The 24,508-nt window shown below is 36.6% G+C and overlaps 1 protein-coding gene across 1 annotated transcript in view; it reads right to left on the bottom strand.

The window, feature by feature from the left end:
• Positions 1–24,508, bottom strand: part of Lama2 (laminin subunit alpha 2) — a 547,138-nt gene that overhangs the window by 107,084 nt on the left and 415,546 nt on the right. The window contains exons 33-36 of the mRNA XM_048354062.1: positions 23,111–23,253; positions 19,325–19,423; positions 9,369–9,480; positions 621–783 (exon numbers count right to left, since the gene is read on the bottom strand). Of these exons, the coding sequence (XP_048210019.1) occupies positions 621–783; positions 9,369–9,480; positions 19,325–19,423; positions 23,111–23,253 (517 nt within the window). The remainder of the gene's footprint in view (positions 1–620; positions 784–9,368; positions 9,481–19,324; positions 19,424–23,110; positions 23,254–24,508) is intronic.

Raw genomic sequence — 24,508 nt, 5'->3', positions numbered from 1 at the left:
GTCATTCTTATCATACCCTGAATGAAATGAGTTTAATGGTTCTCTTCTCATAATAAAATAAAACACTAGCTTCACCGTGATACATCTTCTCTATTACTTCAAAAGTGGAAAGATAAATACTGATGTGTTTGCTAAAAAATAGGCATCGAAGGTTATATTTTTGCCATGCTATTTTAATACCATTGTTTTGGTCTACTCTTCTTCATACTAAATGATTCCATAATTTCTTAGGCTTAACTCAGCTGTACATCATAAAGTGAAATGGTATAGAATATTCTGGTAAAGTCAAAATTTTATTTATCTAAAGGGATTCGTATTAAAGAAAATTTTTGTTGATACATCAGGAATCCCTCTAATGAGGGTTAATTGACAACTTTAGGAAGGTTAGCACCAGAAAGGATAGTTTACCTGATTTTTAAAAATCTATAAAGTATGCTCTTGATTCATTGTAGAACAAGATTGAGATATAATTAAATAAGTAAATTACAAATAAATAGCAAACATCTCCAGTTCAGAAAGTAAGTAATCATCTGCTCACAAGATGGAAAATTGCTTTCAAAACTATAAATACTTTCCAAAGCTCAGTTTAGGAAATGAGGAGAGAAGAGAGATCTACTCACACCAACTCTTCTTCAGCAACTTCCTTTTTTGAATCTAGATTTTTCTTCCTGAGTTCTTTCATCATCTGATCAATCTCTTTTTGAAGCTCTTGTAAATTTCTCTCCCAGGCTTTGTCTTGACTTCCTAGTGTTTCATTTATCTGTATAGCCTTTTCACTTACAGCTGTGGAGGGGAAGGGGTTATAAAACAAATTGTGTATATTGGTAAACAAAAATGTCACATGTAAAATTGTCATTCTACACCTGTGCCATCTCCAAATAACACAAAATTTTCCTTCTGGGAAACAGATACAGCCACAAAGAGGGAAATCTGCCATAGCGCTCTGTCTCAGATTTGTTTGCAGGGGCACACTCATTAAAATATAGTATTCTAAACTCAAAAGGAAAGGATACAAATGAAATGGGTCAAACCTTTTTCAGGTTCGAAGGAAATAATGAGATGTGTAGACAACACTCAAAAGCTGAAAAAACAAGATCTTACTGCATTACTGAAAAGACAGTGTGTGTGTGTGTGTGTGTGTGTGTGCATGCACATGTGTATATAATAAATATATAATAAATACATATATATGAAATAAAATACTGGCATGGAAATACTATTAGCAGTGAGATCTCAGCACATGAACTCTGCCTTGCATCTCCACACAGCCTTCTCACATTCATTTTTTAAAGGACCGAGGGAAGGAGTAAGGGATCTGGGGACAAGGGTTATAGATGAGGTCTCAAAGCTGCCTTCCAGCAGTAACATCCATCCAGGAGTCCAGGCTTATTATGCATCGAGTGGGCTTTCGAGCTGTGCTCTTTGCATTCTCCAGGTGTCTACAAATGATGTGTGCTCTGCCAAGGAACTGTTTTATAGGTTGGTGTTCTGGGCAAGATTTCATTTGAAAAAAGAATTCTGTGTCAAATGAAAGTTCAAAAAAATGGTGAATTGAAACATTTACACAGTTATACCATTTAAAGTTTAGACTAAAGTTTCCTGAAGTATGCTCTACGGGACATTAATTTGGTGAGCTGAAGAGAGTTTCTCCAACTCTTGTCTGCTGAATACTTATTTCTATAATATGTTCCACGAATACCCCTAGAATGGGAAGTCTGCGTGACCTCAGAGACATTCTCTGCTATTTGAAGACATATTTGAAGTACTCTTTGCGACATCATAAATCCTGATTATTTATGTCTAGAGATATTGCTCAGATTTTCACTGGTCAGAAACAGGCACACATATTCAGTACAAGTATTACAGCCAGGAGTGTGAGATGTGGTCTTTCATCCATGGAACCACAGCACTGCCTGGGGACTTGTTAAAAATGCTGATTTCCAGGCCCAGCCATAGACTTACTGGGTCAAAAATTCCAGTGCTGGGAACAGCCACCTGGCAGTTTAAAAAGCTCTGTCGATGCTTCCAATTCATATTAGATATGAGGAACGCTGAGCTGATGGAAGGAATTGATTTTCAAGATCTAACTTACCCTTTCTAAAATATGTCTGTATTATAAATTACCAGGTATGGAGTTGCCACAGTCAACTCCTTATTGCTGGAAGTCATTGCTGTACATGGAGGTTTATGTAACCTCAAATTCTTAAGGTGAAACTTAACTCTCATGTGATGGGATGTAGACGTGGGTTCGGGGAGGCGATTTGATCATGAAGGCAGGAAGGAGACAGCATTTTATACAGGGACTCCAGTGACCCCTGACCCTTCTACTACCTAAGGTTACAGCAAAAATATGGCCATCTGTGAGTTTAAAGGATGGTCCTTATTGGATACCCACGGTGCCAATGCATGATCTTAGACCTCTCAAGTTCTTGGAGGATGAGAAAGAAAGTTTATTGTTTATATGCCTCTAAGCCTGAGATTTTTGTAGACCTAAAAGGACTTTGTCAAAGATGAATTTGCAGACATTTTAGAATCACATTTTAATGAACAAATTGGGTCATTCTTATACCTTTGATAGAAACCGTCACCAGATGTTATATTCCTAGAAGTCAGAAAAGTGGTATTTTGTTAAGCCACTGCCTCATGGTCATATTCTGACCTATGCAGAGGACCTTTCCACGGGTCTAGCCCTAGTATTGTTAAGATATAGAACTGGAACAAAGATGGTTGATTAATCCAAAACTACTTGTGAAAACAATGCTAAGGGGTAAAAACAAGAATTCTGCTTCCAAAGTTTCAAGAGAAATGGTACCTGTAACTTATCTACATGGCTACAAACATAGATAAGCTTCACCTTTCACTCTGAGTTTTTTACTGTCAATCCAATTGATGGGGGGGAGGGCAGTGTTCACGTGCTAGTCCTGGGACTTGAACTTAGGAACTGGACACTGTTTTCAGAGTTAGTGCTCTACTTCTTGAGCCACAGCTCCACTTTTAGTATTTTGTTGGTTAATTGGAGATCAGAGTCTCAAGGACTTTCTGATTGGCTGGCTTTGAACTGTGATCTTCAGATATCAGTCTCCTGAATAGTTAGGATTACAGGGTGAGCTATCTGTACAATTAATTTTAATCAGTTTCAACTTGAAGGTAAGTACAGACATTATTTGTATTCACTGTAAGAAAATCACAGTGATCAGGGCATGTGTTTCTTGTCTGTAGTTCCTAGTTCCTTAGAAGGCTGAATGAGATTGTTAGGGTCACAGTTTGAGGCGAGGTGGGCAGAAATATATTCTTGAAACTTCTATAACAAGATCTGGATACAGCAGTGTGTGCCTGCTATCCTTGCTAGCAGGAAGCCTAGATAAATTCAAACCAGGGCAGAAAGTGATACCATAATTTCAAAAAGAACAAGCAAAAACAAGCAGGGCTCAGCAGTAATGGCACTTGTTTAACAAAGGAGAGGCCCTAAGTTCAAAAGTACAGTACTGTCAAATAAAAATAACAGTAAAAAATATTTCTTTTTAACCTGCCAAAACCATATTTGTGTTTGACTTAATGTTTGAATAAATGTCAAAAGGAAATATATTTTTTTCCAAATATAACCACAAGGAGGCTTTGGGCCTAAGCCATATTGAGAAAGAAAGGATTATGGGTTGTGATATCATTATCTCTCTTCCAATTGATTATCAAACATAAACTGTAGAGAGGACATAGGAATGGCATTAGAGTGAAAAGAACAGGCAAAACAGCTTCACCTTTCATAAAATATATACCATTGAATATTAAGACAATACTTAGAGAAGTTCATTGAGATAAATAAGAATGACCTCAATGAGATGATTATTTCTTGAACTCCTGAGTATATATATTGAATTAGAATGTTTCATGATATTTTAAACCCCAAAGATGGACATGTTGTTTAACTTCTCATTCAAACTTCAATATGTTCTCCACAGTATTGAAAATGATTTGAAAATAAATATATCTGTGGAACCTATATATTCCCACTTTACTTGAAAGAAAGATTTAAGGTCATTACAAATCTTTAAAACAAGGTAAAATTAACATGACAGAAAATAGGGGTAAAGGGAAAAGTGACTCTATCTTAGGGAAAATAAAACCAGGCAGAAAAGCAGGGCACAGTGTTCAGTGTCATAGGCCCCAAAGTCCTGAGATGGGCAGTTCTTGACAGAAAACAAGTAAGGAGTTCTTGAGAAGATTATTATTATATAAAAATAAATCCATTCCTTAGGAAAAGCAATGTTTTCTTTTTTTCATATAAAATCTGAAAAAAATTTCCTCTGATAGGTAAATCTACCAAGAATGAAAAGTAGAACTATGACCTGAGACATAGTAAGATGGGTGTTTATCATTAGTTATGTTCTATTATATGTCAGAACATAAACATTAATGGGATTTGATCTCTGATCCCTATTAGCTCTAATAATGCATGGGATAGAGTACAGCTCATTCATTATGTAAGCAAGATTCTCAGCACAATGGCTGTTATAAAATTACAGGGAGGTGAGAATACTTTGTATGAATAGACGTTGATTATCTATAAAGAGGCCATGACTTATAATGGAAGATAGGGTGCAAATTTTATCTATCGAAACATGGAGTTGAAACAGACAAATGTCAGCCTGAAGTATTCACTTGTTCTTCAGTAATTTAGAGTCACTAAAAAGTGTAAAAATATTAATGATTATCCCCATTATTGTTCTGAGAAAGAGTAGGGGGGATAAAAGGCTTGGGTGTATTGTATAATGTAGTTAAAGTTTCTGGTGACCTGTCTTGCTTCCCTTATCCTTTCCTTCCTAATCTTTGTTTCTTTCTCTCCCTCTTCTCTCCTTGCCCCTTATACTTCCTAGAATTTAGTGTAGTCTTATATATTCAAATTTAAGCTGCCATTCCACTTTAGTAGTTGCATTAATTCTGCTACATAGTGTCTGCTTACAAATGCGAGTAACGTTTTTTTGCTTTCTTTAGGTACAGCTATCCACATGGCACTTTACATGAAATAGAAAAAGGAGCCTCTTCTACACAGACATAATCAGATCACATAATCAGTGCACCATCTGGAAAATAACAGGTATCTCTGATGAAGGATAAACTTTTTAAGTCTAGTGAGTAGACTTAAGAGAACTTGGAAAACGGGAATCGTCTGGGTGAAATACTCTCTCCACAGTTCCCCCTATTAATACTTTCTATGATGCACAAACTAAGTGATAATAACCAGAGACCTTGGCATTTGGAAAACAAAAATTACATTGAACAAAGAAATAGCCAGGGATCTGTGTATCTGTGGGTTGGAAGGCAGAGAGCTCAGTACCGGGAAGAAAGTAAGCATTTCTGATACTAGAGTCTACTAAAGTATGTGTCAGAATATACTTTTATATATAAATACATTGTAAAGATTTTAAAATGAGCTGAAAGGATGATCCTTTGAGTTTGAGATTTCAGATGGAAAAATAAGAAAGTTCCTAGAGTGTTAACTGCAGCATCAGAGAGCTGCATGGAGAGAAAATGCCCTATTTGCAGTGGAATTTGCAATTGTATAGGGGGAGGGGAGGGGGTATCTTTCTTTATTGTCAAAGTGAAGTACAGAGGGGTTACAGTTGTTAAGGAAGTTTAGTCCTGTGCCTAGAAGCCCAAGTGTTTCTCCTATTCCTTCTTGCAGTGTTTTCAGGGTATCTGATTTTACTTCAAGGTCTTTGATCCATTTGGAATTGATTTCGTGCAGAATGATATATAAGGATCTAGTTTTAGTTTGTTCCAGGTATTGATCCAGTTTTGCCAGCACCGTTTGTTGAAGAGGTTTTCTTTCTTTCATCCTATTTTTTTAGCTCCTTTATCAAAGATTAAGTACCCATAGGTCTGCAGGTTCATTTCTGGGTCTTTAGTTCTGTCCATTGATCCTCAGGTCTGTTCTTGTGCCGATACCAAGCTGTTTTTATTACTATAGTTTTGTAATACAGCTTGAAATTTGGTATTGAAAATTTTACAGCACTGTTCTACTTAGGATTGTGTTTGCTATCTGGGGTCTTTTATTGTGCCAAATGATTTTCTGCATTGCTTCCTCTATTTCATTAAAGAATGGTGTTGAGATATTGATGGGTATTGCATTGAATTTGTAGATAGCCTTTGGCAGTATTGCCATTTTCACAATGCTAATCCTCCCAATCCAGGAGCATGGGAAGCTTTTCCATTTCCTAAATTCTGCCTTAATTTCCTTTTCAGGTTTCTAAAGTTCTCATCATAGTGATCTTACACTTCTTTGGTTAAGGTTATTCCCAAGTATTTTATGGCTATTGCAAAGGGAGTTGATTTCCTGATTTCAGCGTTGCTCTTCGGGTTGTTGGCATATATAAAAGCCAGTGGTTTTTGAGGATTTATTTTATACCCTGCTATTTTGCCAAAGTTTTGGATCAGCTCAAGTAACTTGGGAGTTGAATCCATGGGGTTCTTTAGATACAGGATCATGTTGTCTTCAAAGAGAGAGCGTTTAACTTCATCTTTTCCTATTTGGATCCCCCTTCTGTCTTCCTCTTGCCTTATTGCTTTGGCTAGGAATTTTAGTACTATGTTGAAGAGGAGAGGAGAGAGAAGAAAACTTTGTCTTGTTCCTGATTTTAGAGGAAATGGCTTTAACTTTTCACCATTAAGTATAATGCTTGCTGTGGGTTTGTCATAGACAGCTTTTGTGATATTCAGGAATCTTCCCTGGAATCCTAGTTTCTGCAAAGTTTTTTTTATCATAAATTGGTAGCTTGATTTTATTAAATGCTTTCTCCACATCTAGCAAAATAATATGTGATTCTTGACCTTGTTCTGGTTGGTGTGGTAGATTACGTTGATTGACATTTGCATATTGAACCAGCTTTGCATCCCTGGAATGAATTCAGTTTGATCATAGTGTATGATTTTGTTTTCATGACTTCTTGAAGTTGATTGTCTAGAACTTTGTTGAGAAATTTTGCATCGATGTTCATCAAGGAAATGGTTCTATAGTTTTCTTTCTTTGATGAGTCCTTGTTTGGTTCTGGGATAAGGGTTATATTGGCATCATAACATGTGTTTGGTAGCAAACTTTCACTTTCAATTTCATTGAAGAGTTTGAGAAATGTTGGTGTGAGTTCTGTTTTGAAGGCCTTATAGAATTCTGCTGTGAGTGCATCTGGACCTGGGCGTTTCATGAGTGGGAGATCTCTTATTGCAGTTTCTATTTCTTTGCTGGATATGAGTCAGTTTAGCAAGTTTAAATCTTCATTGTTAAGTTTGGGCATATCAGTTTTTGCTTGGAATTCATCCATTTCTTCCAGGTTCTCAAGTTCATTAGCATATAGGTTTGCAAAATATTGCTTTATTATATTCTGAATCTTGGTTGTTTCTGTGGTGATGTTTCCAGTTTCATATCTGATCTTAGTTATTTGGGTGTGCTGTCTTTGTTTCTTGGTCAGATTTGCTACAGGTGTCTATGTTTTTAATTTTTTCAAAGAACCAAGTCTTTGTTTTGTTGATTCTGTTTTTATTTTTACTCTAAATTGTTTAATTCTGATTTAATTTTAATTATTTGCTTCTCTCTATTGGCTTGGGGTTTGGCTTGTTCTCTTTCAAGGAGCTTAAGGTGCTTCCTTAAATTGTTGAATTAATATTTCTCTGGTTTGTTCATGTAGGCACTCAGAGCTATAAATTTTCATCTGAGTACTGCCTTTGCTGTGTCACAATGGAACTGGTACTTTGTGTGCAGATCTTGGTTTAATGCCACTAACATTTGAATTTCTGTTCTAATTTCTTCGATGACCCACTGGTGGTTCAGCAATGTATTGTTCAGTCACCATGAGTTGTCAGATTTTCTGTAGTTGCTTTTTGAGTTGAAATCTAATTTTATTCCATTGTGGTCTGAGAGAATGCAGGGAATGATTTCAGTATTTCTGAATTTGTACAGATTTGCTTTATGCCCTAAAATGTGATCTATTTTGTAGAATATTGCATGTGTTGTCAAGAAGAATGTATATTCTGATGTTGCAGGATGGAATATTCTGTTGAGGTTGGTTAGGTCTAATTGATCTATGCAGTTGTTTAGTTCTGAGGTTTCTTTGCTCAGTTTTTGGCAAGAGGGGGTATTTTGAAGGAGCGTTCATTGAATATAAGACCACTGAATGCAAAACAATTTCATTTAACAGAGAACAAACCACAATTAGTTAACTGATATTTTTTCCAGCACAAGTAATTTCTTTGTCAGATCCTGATATGTTCTGCTTCAGAACAGGCCTTGGATGAAATAACGGCTGCTTCTTGCAGTGGGGAATATGTTTCTGTGTCTTCTCAGCCAGCAAGGCCTCAGGAAACACTCAGAATCTGCCCTGAAGCTTTGCTCACATCCTGATTCATTTCATTTTATCAAAAAGCAAAATATCAAGAATGTACAAGCTCATAGAAAACAAAAAATACTCACAAAAATATAAACAAACGTTTTAAAGTTTTCTTAATATGTAGCCATATTTAATATATACTTTCAAATATTTAAGAGCTGTTTTTAATTTTACAATGGTGAATATGATCTCTTTTCATTAGATATTTCTTTGTCTGGGATTTTGCCTCCAAAAGATTCCACTTTAACATCAATTGTGGTATGATAAGAACTGATTCCAGCCAGGCACTGGTGGTTTGCACCTATAATCCTAGAGACGGAAGAAGCTGAAATCTGAGCGTCACAGTTCAGAGCTAGTCCATGAAGGCAATGAGACTCTTATAGCCAATAAGCTACAGAGAAATAGCTGAAGTGGCACTGTGGCTCAAGTGGTAGAGCACCAGCCTTGAGAGCAGAGAGGCTCAGGGACAGAGCCCAGGCCCTGAGTTCAGGCCCCATGAAAGCCCAAGAAAAACAAACAACAATGACGATACGGCCACCAAAACCTTTATTTCTAAGGAAATAATGGCTGGGGAGCTGCTAGCAAAGCAGCACATCTAAAGCCCAAGAAACAGGTGTTTATGGATAACCTATAACCAGTATTTGGAAGGACATTTTGAGAAATTAAAGAACTGCTTTCATATATCAAGTAGAATGATAAAGGGTAACTTCTTTTACAGGAAAATATTTTCATAGTTTTGAATAAAAACATAGGTTTTTCATGAACTATGTTAACCATACTTCAAGAATTGACTTCTGTGTGGCATTCATAATTACTCACTCAGCATTTTCAGCAGATAATGCTCTTCAATATCTTCACCGAAATACTTTTCAAAACCTAGCACTTGACTTTAGAAAATGTCATCTCTTATGAGAAGAATAGTAGCTCTATGCATCCCATTCCTTGATTTCTCTATTGGAAGAAATAATGACTATAGGCTGATTTCTCCGATACCTTCTGCATCCTGCACAAGCTCCTTAACAAATTCTTCCAAGGACTTTGCTCTGGACTTGGTCCTCTCAGCGTCCTGGCCTGTTTGCTCACCATCTGCTGTCACTTTTGTAGCCTAATGATACAAATTCAAGAAAAGCAAAATTAATGGAGATGATGAAGCTACAGCTAGATAAACTCCCACTGGCTACATTTTCTTTCAAATTTTACTTCGAGCTAAAGGCAATCAATGAATTATTGATCAGATGTCCTGGAAATAACCCCCTGAGCTCAAGTATACAATTAAACTTAATTACTTCTTCCATTAAATGGAAATAAGAGAGCTGTATTTGGTCTTTAAAGACCCTGATTATAGGCAATGGCACAGAAAAATGATCAAGAAAGATTATTTTAAAAATATTGTCAAGGTACAATTGCCAAAAGTCTTTAACAGAATCTTCAGCCTCCACATGTTACAGTTTTGTCCATATTTTATTTACTGAAAACATGTGGAGTGCAGTAATGATCTCTTGAGGGAGGAATAAGCAGTCTGTCTCAATAAGCTTGATCCTACAGATTCAGTTTAGATCAATACGTTAATTAAAGAAACAAAGATGAGGAAGTGCTTAGCTACTCAGGAGTAAATGCTTGCTTTATAACACTTCAAAGTTACCAATAAGACATTAAAGGAGAATAAATGCTGAATTTCTCATATTAAATAACCAGAACTATGGTAATTAACCACAGAACTATCTATCATCACCAGTACAATAAAACAGAGTTATCCAAGTAGTTTCACTTCCTGAAGGACATCTACTCACTTTTGATTGCACTGAAAATGCCATCTAACACAACAGTGAGCACTGGATATGTTAATAGTTAAGGTACAGCATAGTCAAATACAAATGGGGTATGTGTGTATTTATGTGTCTGTGTGTGTGCGCATGCACGCACACACGTGATGTTCAACATATCTTTAAAAGATAGTATAAAGTTTGGAATGTATTGATGTAAGGTTACTTTAACTTTTCCATGTGTATATATTATGTAAATATGATTTCTGTTTCACTAAAATTGTATAAGTATTCTACCTATAGATAATAAATCAGAGAATCATAAACTGCCTCAATCTAATATAGGATGATGTTCACATTGACAGATACTGATGCTTTTGTGATACAGTGCTTTCATGGCAGTATAACCAGAAAAATTTAAAATTTTATCCATAGAGATGGATATTAAGTAGAACTAAATGCCTCAGCAGCACATGTAAGGCAGGAGATGCTACAGAAAATGTTCTGCATTTTTTTTTTATTTCTGAAAGACAGCGAGATGCTTATCATGAAAGTTTTCAAAGTTTTGTATAAAATACAGAATATAACGTCCATTATCATCTTCAAAAAGCTAGTGTTGGGCTGGGGATATAGCCTAGTGGCAAGAGTGCCTGCCTCGGATACACGAGGCCCTAGGTTCGATTCCCCAGCACCACATATACAGAAAACGGCCAGAAGCGGCGCTGTGGCTCAAGTGGCAGAGTGCTAGCCTTGAGCGGGAAGAAGCCAGGGACAGTGCTCAGGCCCTGAGTCCAAGGCCCAGGACTGGCCAAAAAAAAAAAAAAGCTAGTGTTAACATCACAAGAATGAAAAAGAAGAATTTATTAAAAATGTTAACTCTTGTTTATAGTTTGCAGTGATACACACAATCGTTTGGAGACTGTTAATCATTGTATTTAATGTTTTGGATTTATTCTTCTAATTACTAATCATGTGATGATTTCCATCTTCAGAGTAAATTTGAAAGTAATTGTGTGTGCAGTTCCTGAGTTTCTAAAGTCTCTGTTTTTGTTACAGATATTACAACTACGTTTTAGTTATTTCCTTAAACGTGGTTCTCAACATGCTTTCATTTAAGGCTCAGATGGATCTCTCTTTTTGTCTTTTTGTCTGTCTGTCTTTCTACTCTCACACATTCATGTACACACCCTAGTTTTTAAAAGACAGTTTTCAATCACTCTTCATTCTGCATATCATGGAAAACCACAAAGAGCTTAACTTGCAATGTTGTCATCCTCGACCACCTTTTCTTAAGCATCAGTAGATCACAACACAAATTTTTCTGATTATACAGAAAAGGACATTTTAATTTATTCAACTTATATATTTTTGCTTTTTCATATCTTCTCTATTTTACCAAATCATCATAACTTACATAAATATTCAGACCATTAAATTTGCAAGTTCTTATTAGCAATTAAAGAACATCTTTTTAAAAACAAATGTATATCAATATGTTGTTTTTGATATTTGATATTTTGCATGATCAAGAGCATATTCATTTTTTCTTCTAGCCTACTGTATTTATACAATAATGTATAAGTACTGTCATTAACATTCTATTTAATTATGGGTTTTACAATGATAAGATGTCAAGAATCTTACCCACTGTGTGTAAGAAAGACCATGTGTTTTTTTTAATGTGTGTATGTGTGTGTGTGTGTGTGTGTGTGTGTGTGTGCACGCACATACACGTGTGCCAGTCCAGGGGTTTGCCTGTATTTGTGGCTTAGGTGCTGTCGTTGGGCTTGTTTGCTCAAGCCTATAACTCTGTCTCTTGCCTCACTGCTCCATTTCCAGCCTTTTGGTAATTAAAGATAAGAGTCTCACTCACTATCCTGCTTGGATAGTTTCAAACCAAAGTCCTCATTAGCAGTATGCATTTCAGAGTATCCTATTTCATTTTGGTGAATAAGCAATGACTTATTCCTTTCCAAATAAAAGGAAAACTCTTAGAGAGTAAATGTTTGCTTATTTCTTTCTATCTGTATGCTAGTACCATGCCTAAATTACAGCAACCATTCTCTGCATGTAGGTAAACAGCTACTACAATAATTTTCCTAATCTCATTATCATATCTTGTCTATCTTTTTTGATTATATTATGGATTTTTGACTTCTTTTATGAAAAAATAAATTATGCTTTCAAGTTTTCATCTCAGTCCCAACTTTTCTACAGCCAAACCTGCCTAATAGGATAGACTCATGCTTTCCTTTCTTAGTTTTCTTTTCTTTTATAAACTGTCATTTATGACTAAAATGAGTAGTTACTTGGTTAGGTGTTTTACCATGTCTGTCTAATCTCTATCCTTGGAAACTAGAATTTGGTCATAACCTCTTTTTATTCCAAAAATATACGAGGCACGGTGCCTGGCAACTGGCAGCGGGGCCAAGACAGTGGGTGATTGGCTGGCACAATGAGCATCAGAGAAACTTCCATCCCATCGAAGTTCTGAAGACTGATGGAGGATTCCCAATGCTACACAAACTGACCATATGCCCAATACTAAGCTTGCCAGCAAATGTGGTTTTAACATTTTCCCAGGCATTTCTCCGAGCTTCACACAGAACCGCTGCTTAAGAGCTGCAGCTGAGTGCTTGGGAGGAGATCCAAGCCTGCGGACCTCCAATCATCACTGCAATGAGTTCAACCACTGGCCGCTTGGTAATTCAAAGCGTGGGCTCTGATTACACAGTTTCGGGCTGGCTAGCGCCAAGGTAGAGGGAGTGGGTGGGCAGTCTTCAGAGCCAGTGCATGGATTTACAGAGGAAAAATCTCTTTCTCTCCACGTGGGCGCCAGGGGAATAGGAGAAATTTTCCTGGCACTGAAAGCATTCACTTATGTGGATTAGCACTCTAAATGACAGGCTGACAGTCTATCTCAGCCATCCTCTGGATTGATGTGCCTGTTCTGAAGGGTTTACTCTCTTGGGTCCCCATTGCTCTTCCCATCTTTAAAGATAGGCAGAGAGCACCAGCCCTGCTTTTATGCAGTGGAAAGTAGAAGAGGCTAAAAGACTTGCCTGAGTTCACACTTAAGGGAGTGGTAGGAAAACACACATTGATTGTCTCATTACTATTTTATATTTTGTCTTCCAATCCCTATTTTTTAATTAGCTAATACCTACATAGACAGAAAAGCATGAAAAAGCTGAGCATCTGGGATGGGAAATTATTGGAGTTAAAGGATTTTTAAATGAATTGCTCTTCTGAAGTTCCCCATGCTTCATAGTGAATCATGCTACTGATACAGTTGAAAAAGTTCATTAATTTATTTCTCCTGCAGTAAGGAAACACGAAGTTGATATTTGATTATCATCTTTTTTTTTTTTTAAGATTGTATCTCAACACACAGTAGTTAAGTTGAGTCATTGTGGTTACAAAAAGCCCAGGAAAGATTTCATCAAGGAAACCTATGACAAATGCTGTGGGTAATCGTGAGTGATAGTGGAATCATTGTGGAATCATCATAAAAGTGAAATTCGTAAGAAAACTTAGGTTCGCCCAAGACAGATTGTTGACAATATTACAGGTGAATGCTAAATAATACCTAGTAGGAGCTGTGACATTCAGTTTGGTTCTTTCTGTGTTTTATGAAATTACTATCCCTATTTCTTAGTCATATTCCTTCTTATTCACTATTATCTTGTCTTTTGAGAATTTGAAAAATATCTTTGAGTTTATCCTATTATATTACATAACTTTCCTTTCATTCTTGCTCTTTGGTTTTCTTTGTTTTATATCCTCCTGCTTCTACTGCAATCTTTCCAGTAGTTCTTTAGAAATGATTCTTTATACTGTTCCTTGTACATATATATCTCTCCTGCTTTTGATTTAACTTTACTCACCCAGGTCTTTCTTTTCTTTTTTTCTCAGTTTCACTTTTGAGCATTTATGTCTAGGCAGCATGTATTAACTATTAGACACACATGAACTTACTTCTGAACACTGTAGCTGCAACTTCTTCCTTTTGCTCAAAGGGTTCTCACTGTGCATCTTAAAAGTGGCACCTCACTTTCATGGCTGGGTATGACTAATATTTTTCATCTTCTGCCTTCTTTATGGTAAACTAGAATCTAATGGAGTAAATCTAACTAGTGAATAGACAACCCTGCTTAAATGCCATCTACTTTCACATGTGCAGACTCATACGGCTTCTTGCTAAAATTAAATTTCAGATCGAATCATTTTTTTATGATAGTCTCAAGGGTCATCTTGAAACACAAAGTATCCTGTATATCTAAGTGGCAATGAAGCACTCCTCTAACAAATGTTTGAACCATCAACACAGGAAGAGGCAGGAAGCAACCACTGGATCTTGTGGGAGGATGGGAGGAGCCACTTACAAGTAGAATATTTTCCTTAGATATTTCAAGAATTGCAGTTTCAGGAGTCCCAAGTCAAATACATATGAATATATATGTATATATATATTTCTCTTTCAAAATTTAAGAGTAGAAATAAAGGACAATATTAGCAACTTGCACCTTTAAACGATATAAACAAAACATTTTGAAAACATAATGCTCCTGGGGCTGGGAAAATGGCCTCGTGGCAAGAGTGCTTGCTTCTTATACATGAAGCCCTGGGTTCAATTCCCCAGCACCACATACATAGAAAACGGCCAAAAGAGGTGCTGTGGCTCAAGTGGCAGAGTGCTAGCCTTGAGCAAAAAGAAGCCAGGGACAGTGCTCAGGCCTCAGGCCCTGAGTACAAGCCCAGAACTGACAAAAAAAAAAAAAAAAAAAAAAAAACACCAAAAAACATAACGCTCCCTCACTTAAATTGTTTAACAAGTTTTGCCATTTTAATATTCTTTATTATCATTAAAAGTGAGTTATCAATGGGTAGTTATAAGTTAAACAAAACCAAATTTAGATATTCAATCTGTTACATATCATTCTATTATAAAATATATACATTTAAGTGACATTTTTCACACAAAAGGAATTTATCCAAATTAATTAACTATAAATATGGGCCTTATTTAATATATTTAAGGATACTTTTTTAAATGCTTATTTTGAAGTTGTTGCTCTTCACCTGGTTATTCCACAGCTATTATTCAATCATTTAACGTCAATTCATTAAACACATACTAAAAACTTTCTAGATACATGATTTCAGTAATACCACAGGAAGCAAAAAATCAAAGCAAAACAAAACAAAACAACAAACCAAAACTCAAAAAAATAAAAGGAGAAATAACCCTAAAATAAAACCTGACTACAACAACAATAAACAGAAATAGTTACCTGCCTTTTGGAGCTTATAGTCTGGTGGTGGCAGAGAGTTAATTGTTAAATGATCATGCAAATTAATTTATAATTACAAGCCTGAGGAAAAAACACCATAGGGTTTATGGTGATTATCTCAGAAAGAATATCAGCTAACTATATAGCCACGGGCTGCTTTTAGTGCTGACATTTGAAAGTAAACTGGACTTAAGGGAATTTAAGATGTAGAGGGAAGTATATTTACCTTCAAAGCTCCATGGTAGGAGAGGATATTTGGCTGGGTGTGGGGGGCAGATGGTCAGAGACAAGAATAGTGAGAGATGTGGGTCAGGGCAGGGTTTCTGGCCCTCCTAAATCAGGGAGTTGAAGCATTGTGGTGACTGCTCCACATCTGCAATAGTAAATACTTATTCTTGACATCCAGTAGAAGAGATGGAAAGAGCAAGACTAAAAGCAGAGACAAGTAACCTAGAAATATCAAACTAAGGATTATGAGACAGATGAGGTCGGTTACTGGAGATGAAAGCTGTATGCTAAATTAAAGATTTGGCAACATTAGTAACAAGTGGGGTGGAGGACCATGAGGAAGAAAAAGGAATGATGGACAATGTTGTGGTCTGCACAGTCAATACCCAGAGATATAGATGCCCACACCAAGAGTAGAGATGACAGATGAAGCTGGGAAGTTGAGACTACAATAAGAAAGCCCCAGGAGCCATTCTAAACCCAGTGGAAAGCTATGATAAAAATTCAAAGGAAAGATGAGTTTGGTTTGCAATAGCCATTTGGTAACTAGATACAAGAGACTGAAGCAGAAGAATGAAGTTTGTCCTGTGAAAGAATTAGTTTACAGTAACCCCTTTATACATCACTTTGACAATAAAGAAGTTAAAAAATTAGTTTATATGTAGAATGGAGGAGATGTGGCCTGTACTAGACCCAAGGAATGTCATCTGAAGAATGGGCAGATGAAGAGCCTGAGAATGAAAGAGCAGATTTAAGAATAAAATAGTGGGAAGAGTCTATCAGGAAGGATCAAAATGGGCAATTGCTATAGGGAGGTCAAGTAAAATAATGTGGAGTCCACTGGATTCAATGACTACTTGATTATTGGTTAGCTTGTAAATATAGTTTTGGTAGAGGGCTACTGAATAGCTGAGAATAGTAGCTTTAGAGAAATGTAGACTTTTCATAGAAATCCCAGTGTTCCTTTATAGCTGGGCACTTTAAATGTACAAAATATGATTTTACATTCTCAAGAAGCCTATATTCCAAAATAAGGAAACAAAATAGCAATAAATGAATACATTGAAAAAGATAGATGTTATATAACATTTCATTTTAGTATTTGCAGAATCAAAGAGTACTAAATACCTTTTGAGGAATCCTATTCTTTTTTACCCAGAAACAATGGGGAAGTAGATTTCTCCATGAAAAACAGAAAGCATAAAATCTTGAAAGAAAGGTGCACCTAGCTCCTACACCAGCTATGCAGGATGAAACTTGCTACTTACATTAACAAATTGAAAAAAAGGTCTTGAAGTGATTGGTTAGGGAATAAAAAGTAGAAATAAGAATGGTCATCTTAAAAATTGGCAGGAAAAATGGCTTTACTTTAGAAAGGAGCCATGAGCAGTGTTGTGCTGTTGGCTGAGTGTTGGTGGCTCAGGCCTGAAATCCAAGCTACTCAGGAGGCTGAGATCTAAGAATCATGGTTCAATGCCAGCCTGGGCAGGAAAGTCCGTGAGACTCTTATCTCCAGCTACCCACCAGAAAACCAGAAGTGGTGCTGTGGTGAAAAGTGGTAGGGTGCTAGCCTTGAGCAAAACAGTTCAGGGACAGCTCCCAGGCCATGAGTTCAAGTCCCACAACCAAAAAAAAATCTCAGTCCTTCGGCTGTATTGCATGGCAACCTGTGGACCCAAGATCTGGCATCAGATAATTCCAATATGCAGTATGTAGTTCTAGTGTGAGGCTGTGTGCCCTCTTATATGGTCATGAACAACAAGGAATTTGTGATCGTTGAACTTATTCTATATCTCAGTTACAAGATTTTCCATAATGGTATTTGGCATGCTAACCTAAATGGTTTTGGCTATTAAGTCATCTAGTCCTCTAATTATGATCAACTTGTCTTTTGATTACCACATATTTGATCACAAGGAAAGTGATAATAGGTTATATTGATGTGAATATTTATGATCTTAAAGTCAGCTATATTTTTAGATATAAATGTACTAGAGACAAAGTTAATTTTCATTTCCTATATATTTCATTTTTCATTTCATATATTTTTATTTCCCCTTTACCTTGAAGGATTAAGATTTTGCCTTCAGTACTTTAAGAACCCAGACTCCAAAGAATGGGCAGATAGAATAAAAAGAGAGTAAAGAGCAATTTTAAAGTGAGAAAAATCTGGCAAACACCATCTCAGCTAGGTGGTCAAGGTTAACAGCAGCAGCAATAAGATATACAGGTTACATGGATTCTTGACACGGTGTGGTAAAAATGGAGGTCATTCTCACAAAACCTTCTGACTCCATTATAATCAAGAGAAAAACAAAAGCCAAACTCTGGTGTAGGGACAGCTTACAGAACATGTCAATTTGTCACAATTGTCAAAGTCATCAGGAAGGGGTCTGAGAAACTGTCATTCTAGTGAATTCTATACAATAGCAGTTTGTGTCAGTGATGTCCTAGCTCATGGGAAGGGAGCTGGGTCCTTTTTCTTTCGGTCCCTGGTGTTTTGGGACCTGGATGGCCACAATTAGTTCATTTCATAGATGTGGACTGAAGTAAGTCTTTAAAAAAATACAAAACAGGTGTAGGGATCTCTCAGATCCTCTAGCACCAGTATTCTTTGTTCTGTTCAGCTTAAATTTAATCCTTCCATTGCAAGCCAATTGTCTTGCTTATGAATATTTCTGACCACAAGATGGCGGCCTTTGTGCTGTTTTTCATTATCTAACAGCAAAAAGAACTGTCAGGATCCCTCATGCAGTTCTGAAATTTGAAATGTTTTGCTGGGGAAGAAGTCTGATAAATGCAGTGTGGATTTTAAAGTCTGATTTTACAGGGCATCTAACTTTTGGAGTTTTGCAATAAAAGACATTTCTTCTTTTTGTTTAGGAGTACTGATTTAGATATTATTTTATGCGAATGCAAAAATTCTATGAGGAGATTAAAGACAACGTAGCATTGACATTTGCTTGCCTTTTTTTCTTTTTACATAATCAAGGAGAGGAACTTTGAAAGTTTAAATTCCTAAAAAATATTACTATGTAGGCTGCAAGATAATTCTCAAAATACACTATCATTTTGAGTTTTTATCTTTCATACTTCTCAAGCATCTCAACCTTGATTTTTTACTCTGTGTGTGTGTGTGTGTGTGTGTATGTGTGTGTGTAGTGTGTCTGTGGTGTGTCTGTGGTGAAGGAGGAAGGTTACTGGGGTTTTAAGATTTGATTTGAAGCAGAAGTAACAAGTTACAATTTACCTACTTCATAGGCTGCTTTGGGGATGCGGAAAAGAAACAACATTCCAGAATTCCTGAATTTCTAAGGAAAATAATTCACATGTGCTCACAAATACCCATACCCATACATGCATATGTATGCACACAATATACATATGTACAGCAGTAGTATTGGGCTTGAACTTAAGGCTGGCATTTGCTAGACAAGTGTGCTATCACTTGAGTGATTCCATTATCTCTTTTTGCATGTATCATTTATTTTTCAGAGAGAACCTAGTGCTTTTGCCATGGGTTTATCCTCAGATAAGGTTGTAATCTTTCTAACTTCACCTCCAGAGTAACTGGCACTACAGACATGCACCACCATGCTTGGGACAGAAAATTAATTTCCTAAGATTATCTGCTTCAGGTAGATTCATGATTTTTCCTACTTACTCTGTTCAGAAGCTCATTCATTTCCATCACAAGTGTATTCAGATTGCCCTCTGCCAACTGAATGAGCTTCTCTGGGGCTCGCTGAGGTGAGAGAAGGTGCTGGAAAGAGATTTTAGACCATATATATTTTAGCAAATGGTTTTTCAGTAATCATAGGGTTGAACAGAACACATTTTTCTTACATACACAAAGAACATAGCATTTTCACCTTCAAGGAAAGAAAATAGAGAAACTACTTCAAGGAGGCACTTATCTACTGACTGCCATGCCAATTACTCAGGCAAATAGCACAAATTACAGTCATTTATTGAGAAATTACTATGTACAAAGCTTTTCTGTTTTGTTTATTTTTTTTCACTTAATTCTTACACAAACTCTATGAGATAAATATTACTCCATTTAGGAAATGGGCAAAGTGTGGCTTAAAGAGTATTAAAATTTTGAACAAGATTCCACAATCAGGGGTGGGTAGCATTCAGTAAACCATTTGATTCTTTAAAGTGCCTACTCCAATTCAACAGGGAAGTCAGTCGGTAAGACAAAGAACAGTAGCCCTTCTAACAGCCCAATGGAGTACCCACTTCCACTTTTTGGAACCTACCTCAGTTGACTAGCACAAGTCTAAATGCTATGCTATTCCTTAGACCTTCGTACTAAGACACTCCACAACACTTCATGGTGTTTACTGTCTATAGTTGCCAAGACTTGACATTTCCTATCGCATGTGGGATCTTAGTGGTCTTTTGTCTGGGACCTGATGAATACTGATGTGATGAAAATAACTTGGCAAAGAGAGCCCCTAACTTGCTGACGGTGTTAAAATATTAAACCGAGATCCACAGACTCCAAATAATAGATGCAAAATGGAATAACCTAAACACAGTATCAGGATATATTGGAAGTGAAAGAATCTCAAGGTCATGTGGATTAACTTGGAGATATTTTGGCTAGGATGAGGTCCACAGATTAGAATCTCTTCCATGGAAGTTTCTGTACTTTGGCATCCATTGCTTAAGTATTATTAAAAATATGTATCCAATTTAAATGTTTTCTTTTCTAATGTAATGTCTTTCCTTCATAATTTTTTTTTCTATGTAACCAGAGGATAACTGGTCAGCATTCTTTCTGCGAAAATTCTTTATATCCCCGAATACTGAGACCACTGGGTAAACTTGGAGTCCTCTACCCACCTTTCAAGATAATCCTTTGTATTTCTCTGCACTACTCAGGTCTCCTGCCTATCTTTCACTAGCAGGCCTGACTTCTAATATTTGCCAGATGGGAAACCCCTTTGCCTATGACTTTCTCAGGCACAATTCGGTGGCAAGAGTTTGTATGGACTGGGGCCAGCAAGGGTGTGTGTGTGTGTGTGTGTGTGTGTGTGTGTGTGTGTGTGTGTGTGTGTGTGTGTCTCCTTTAGCTGGCTGAGTCCTCTCAAATAAGTACTTTTATCTCTGTGAAGTTTGCAAAGACAAGTTCATTCTCACAGGCCCTGAAGCTGTACTGATCCTATTCAAACCCAACTCTACACTTTTGCAATCATTTAACCTGGTACCCCATACAATACTATTTCTGATTTAGTTAACACAAACTGCTATAAGAAAAGAAAATGCCCTGGCATGGGTGTCTGGAATAAATTATTCAGTTTTGGAAGTTAGAAATTAAAGATCAAGGTGTTCACAAATTTGATGTCTTATGAGGGCCAGTCAATCCTCTCTCTCTCTCTCTCTCTCTCAGACTGTTACAAGGACACTAACCCTTATAACCCCTATATATAGTGTTCATATAAGGATACTAACATGAGGGCCTATGTAACCCTGATACTTCCTAATTATACCCTTTAAAATGCCATCTTATTGAATGTTATGAGTTGTTTTGTTAGGGAATATTTTCTTCTCTACAGGTGCTGGCCTATGTTGAAATGATAGTTCCTTGGGTGACAATTAGGATGAAGGGCCTTGGGGAGAAGGTTAGGTAATGAGGTTGGAGTCCTCATGTTTGGAATCCTATCCTGATTAAAGGTAATTCAGAGAGTTACCTAATCCTTTCTTCTACCTCATGAGCACACAAGAAGGCATAGAGTGTGAAGAAGGATATCTCTACCCCAACCACAAATTTTGGTTCTTCCTTGGGCTTCCCAGCTGCCTGTACTTTGCAAAATAACCTTTTCTTGCTAAAAAGTGAACTACCTGTGATATCTCATTATTGCAGCCCAGAGGAGGGGAAAAGACACATTCAGTCCATGAAAACTCTTAATTCGTGAGGTTTCCATAAGAGTTATGCATGATAATCTTTATAAGAGTTTAATTGCTTAGCTTCTCAGTAAGTTTTAATCTTGCTCTCATACCAGTTTTCTCTGGAAAGCAGGAATAACAATAAGGCTCTGGTCATAGCTAAAGAATATATTCCTCAGACAAGTGTCTGCCATTAACTACTGAATAAAACTGATTTCTTCCACTAGTCTTCATGAATACTGATCTTCCTGTTAACATAGTTTTAAAAGTAGGACAAGGTAGTATACTCTTATAATCCTAGAATTTGGAAGGCTGAGGCAAGGAGTATTATGAGTTTGAGGCCAGAGGGGCTGCATAGTAAGATCCTGCTTCAAAGAAATAAAACAGAAAATAGGTTTATCCTTCAAATTCCAACAAAACTTTGTTGTCATTAGTGGTACATTTCTTAGTAACCCTGAATGTCACTGATTTCCCCCCAATATTTGTACTTTAGTGAGCTTCAAATCTTTATTAAACATATAGTAATTACGTTACAGCGAATTTCTTAATTTTTGCCTAATATTTCTTTAGCCACATGAATGCTAAGCTTTCTGAGGGTAGAAACAATACTGTGAGAGGCCAGAAATACCAAGGGAAAGAAGTACAACCCTGTGTCATTCTATAATTTCTCAATAAATGCTTAATGATAATTGACTGAGAGGGCAAAATTAACCACTAGGTGTCATTTAAGAACAACCCCAAATTCCCTCAACATTGTTTTCTATCTCACTAAGGCCTAAAATTTTTAATAAAGTTTTAGAATACCTTGTCTCAAATCAGTGCTTGTAGAAGTACTTTGAAAGTCTCATGAGATCTTTAACTTTGGGTTTTAAATTTGACAGTAACTTTCAGTAGTAATGCAAGCTTTCTAAGATTCTAGCATAGGCATATGAGAAACAGTCTGCCATCTGATCTCAGGGTTCACATTTGTATGTGTGTATGAACCTAGGATACTTGAGGACAGAAGTTACATGCATTTGTCAAGTAATGTCCAATGCCATTTCAAGACTCCTTGCAAGCAGTACTTTGTATTCACTGTGGGAAGGGAGGGAAGTGAGTCACCATCTCTCCCATGCAGAGGCAAGAACCTGTAGGGGAAGTAGTCAATATCTTATTCTTGTTGCAAGAAACCCCAAATCATGTTATTTTAGATTAATGGTATTAATTTGAATTTTATTAGTTTTTTAGGCTTTCATAAGTATTAATTTGTTTTGACTTTATGGAGCTATAAGAATAAGTAGTCCATACCTGATTTTAATGTTTGTACATATTTAAGTCACATAATAAAACTGATTTAGGCAAAACAATGTGAGCAAGTGGGGGCTGGGTATCTGAGATGATTTGCTTTTAATAGCATTCTTCACATTAGAGTTTATAAAGTCTCTGAACTTGCCTAACAGCTGCTTCCCTTGATTCGGGGCAGTAGAAAAAGCTTGTACCAATTATAGGCAATATCTCTTGGGATGCATCTGTCATCTTGGCTCTAGCCCTGGCTGTTACTGCTCCAACCTACCCTTAGTTCCTGAGTTGTATTTTCAATACCGTACAGGATTTTATACGGAGCAGGCAGTGGGCCTGTGAGGTTGATGTTCATGGCCATCTGCTCCAAGCGAGCCAGGTCACCAAGAAGAACACCTGTGCATTCATCTCCACAAACTGCAAGAGAGAAATGACAAAAGAATATTTACTTCTGCCAGGGATGCTAGCCAGATGTTCAAGGATTTCAGCTATGAAAAAGTGGATGGCCCAGGCCAAATTCTGAGAAAGTTAATATTTTTCATTTCAGATTATTAATTTTATCCAAAAGATGATGGTTGAAAATAGATGAGAAGATAGATGAGAATGAAAGAGCAGGAACAGCTGTCACCTACAACTTATAGAACATGACAGAAACAGGAGGCCCCCAGAGAAGGAAAAAAAAAAATCAAATTTTATTTTTGGTCAGAGGAAAGAAGTAAATTGCAAAGCAGTAAAGAGGATATAGGATGCTGAAAATAAAATTGTAAATAATTTTAATTACCAACATGAGCAGTCTAGACCAGTAGATAGGAACGCAAACATGTTCAAGATATGAAATATGCAATGTCATATTACACTGCCCTGCTCAGAACCTGTGGGAATTTGGCCTGTATATGAATCATGTAATATATATCTAAGTTATAGAGATTATAAGTTTGACATATATTCAACAGGCTTTCTTAAGTCAAAAGGGAAGGTATTTCCCTTTACAAAGTATTTTTCTTGTCTTGGTATTTATTTATTGGTCGACTTTTCCTTAGCCTTCTGCATATGGTCACTTATAATTATATGCAATTCCACAAATCCTCCTGCATCCTTGGAGAGGAACTGGATACAGTTTTACAGATAAATAACTGCTACCAGTCAGAAAAGATTTGCTTTTAAGTAGCTGAGAATGATAATGTTGCATCTATAACCTTTTCAATGATTAGAAAGGAGAATTAACCACATTGGACAGTCTTGGAGGGGGGCTGGTCCTTGAGGTGGTATAAAGAAAAATGTGTTTTGTTTTGTTTCTTCATTACTAAATTAGTATCATAACTAGTCATGTATTTTTCATATCTTTTGTGTGAGTGTGTGTGTTTGTGATTGTACTGGAGCTTATACTCAGGGCCTTGGCACGGTCCCTTAGCTTTTTAGCTTAAGGCTGGTGTTCTGTCATTTGAGTCACAGCTCTGCTTTGATATTTTTAATGATTAACTGAAAAAATAAGAGTCATGGTTGGCTTTGAACCATGATCCAAAGAGCCTATTCTCCTGAGTGGCTAGGATTACAGGTGTAAGCACCCAGCTGAGTCATGCATATATCCCTTTTCAGCAGGATTAAAAAATAACACATATATAAATATATATATTTTTTTCACTTTGCATGCTTTGGTTTTACATGGGACAGA

Source organism: Perognathus longimembris, chromosome 9 (assembly GCF_023159225.1).
Source record: "Perognathus longimembris pacificus isolate PPM17 chromosome 9, ASM2315922v1, whole genome shotgun sequence".
Lineage (NCBI taxonomy): Eukaryota > Metazoa > Chordata > Mammalia > Rodentia > Heteromyidae > Perognathus > Perognathus longimembris.
Note: the sequence above shows the minus strand (reverse complement) of the source record. Positions and strands in the feature narration are given on the sequence as shown.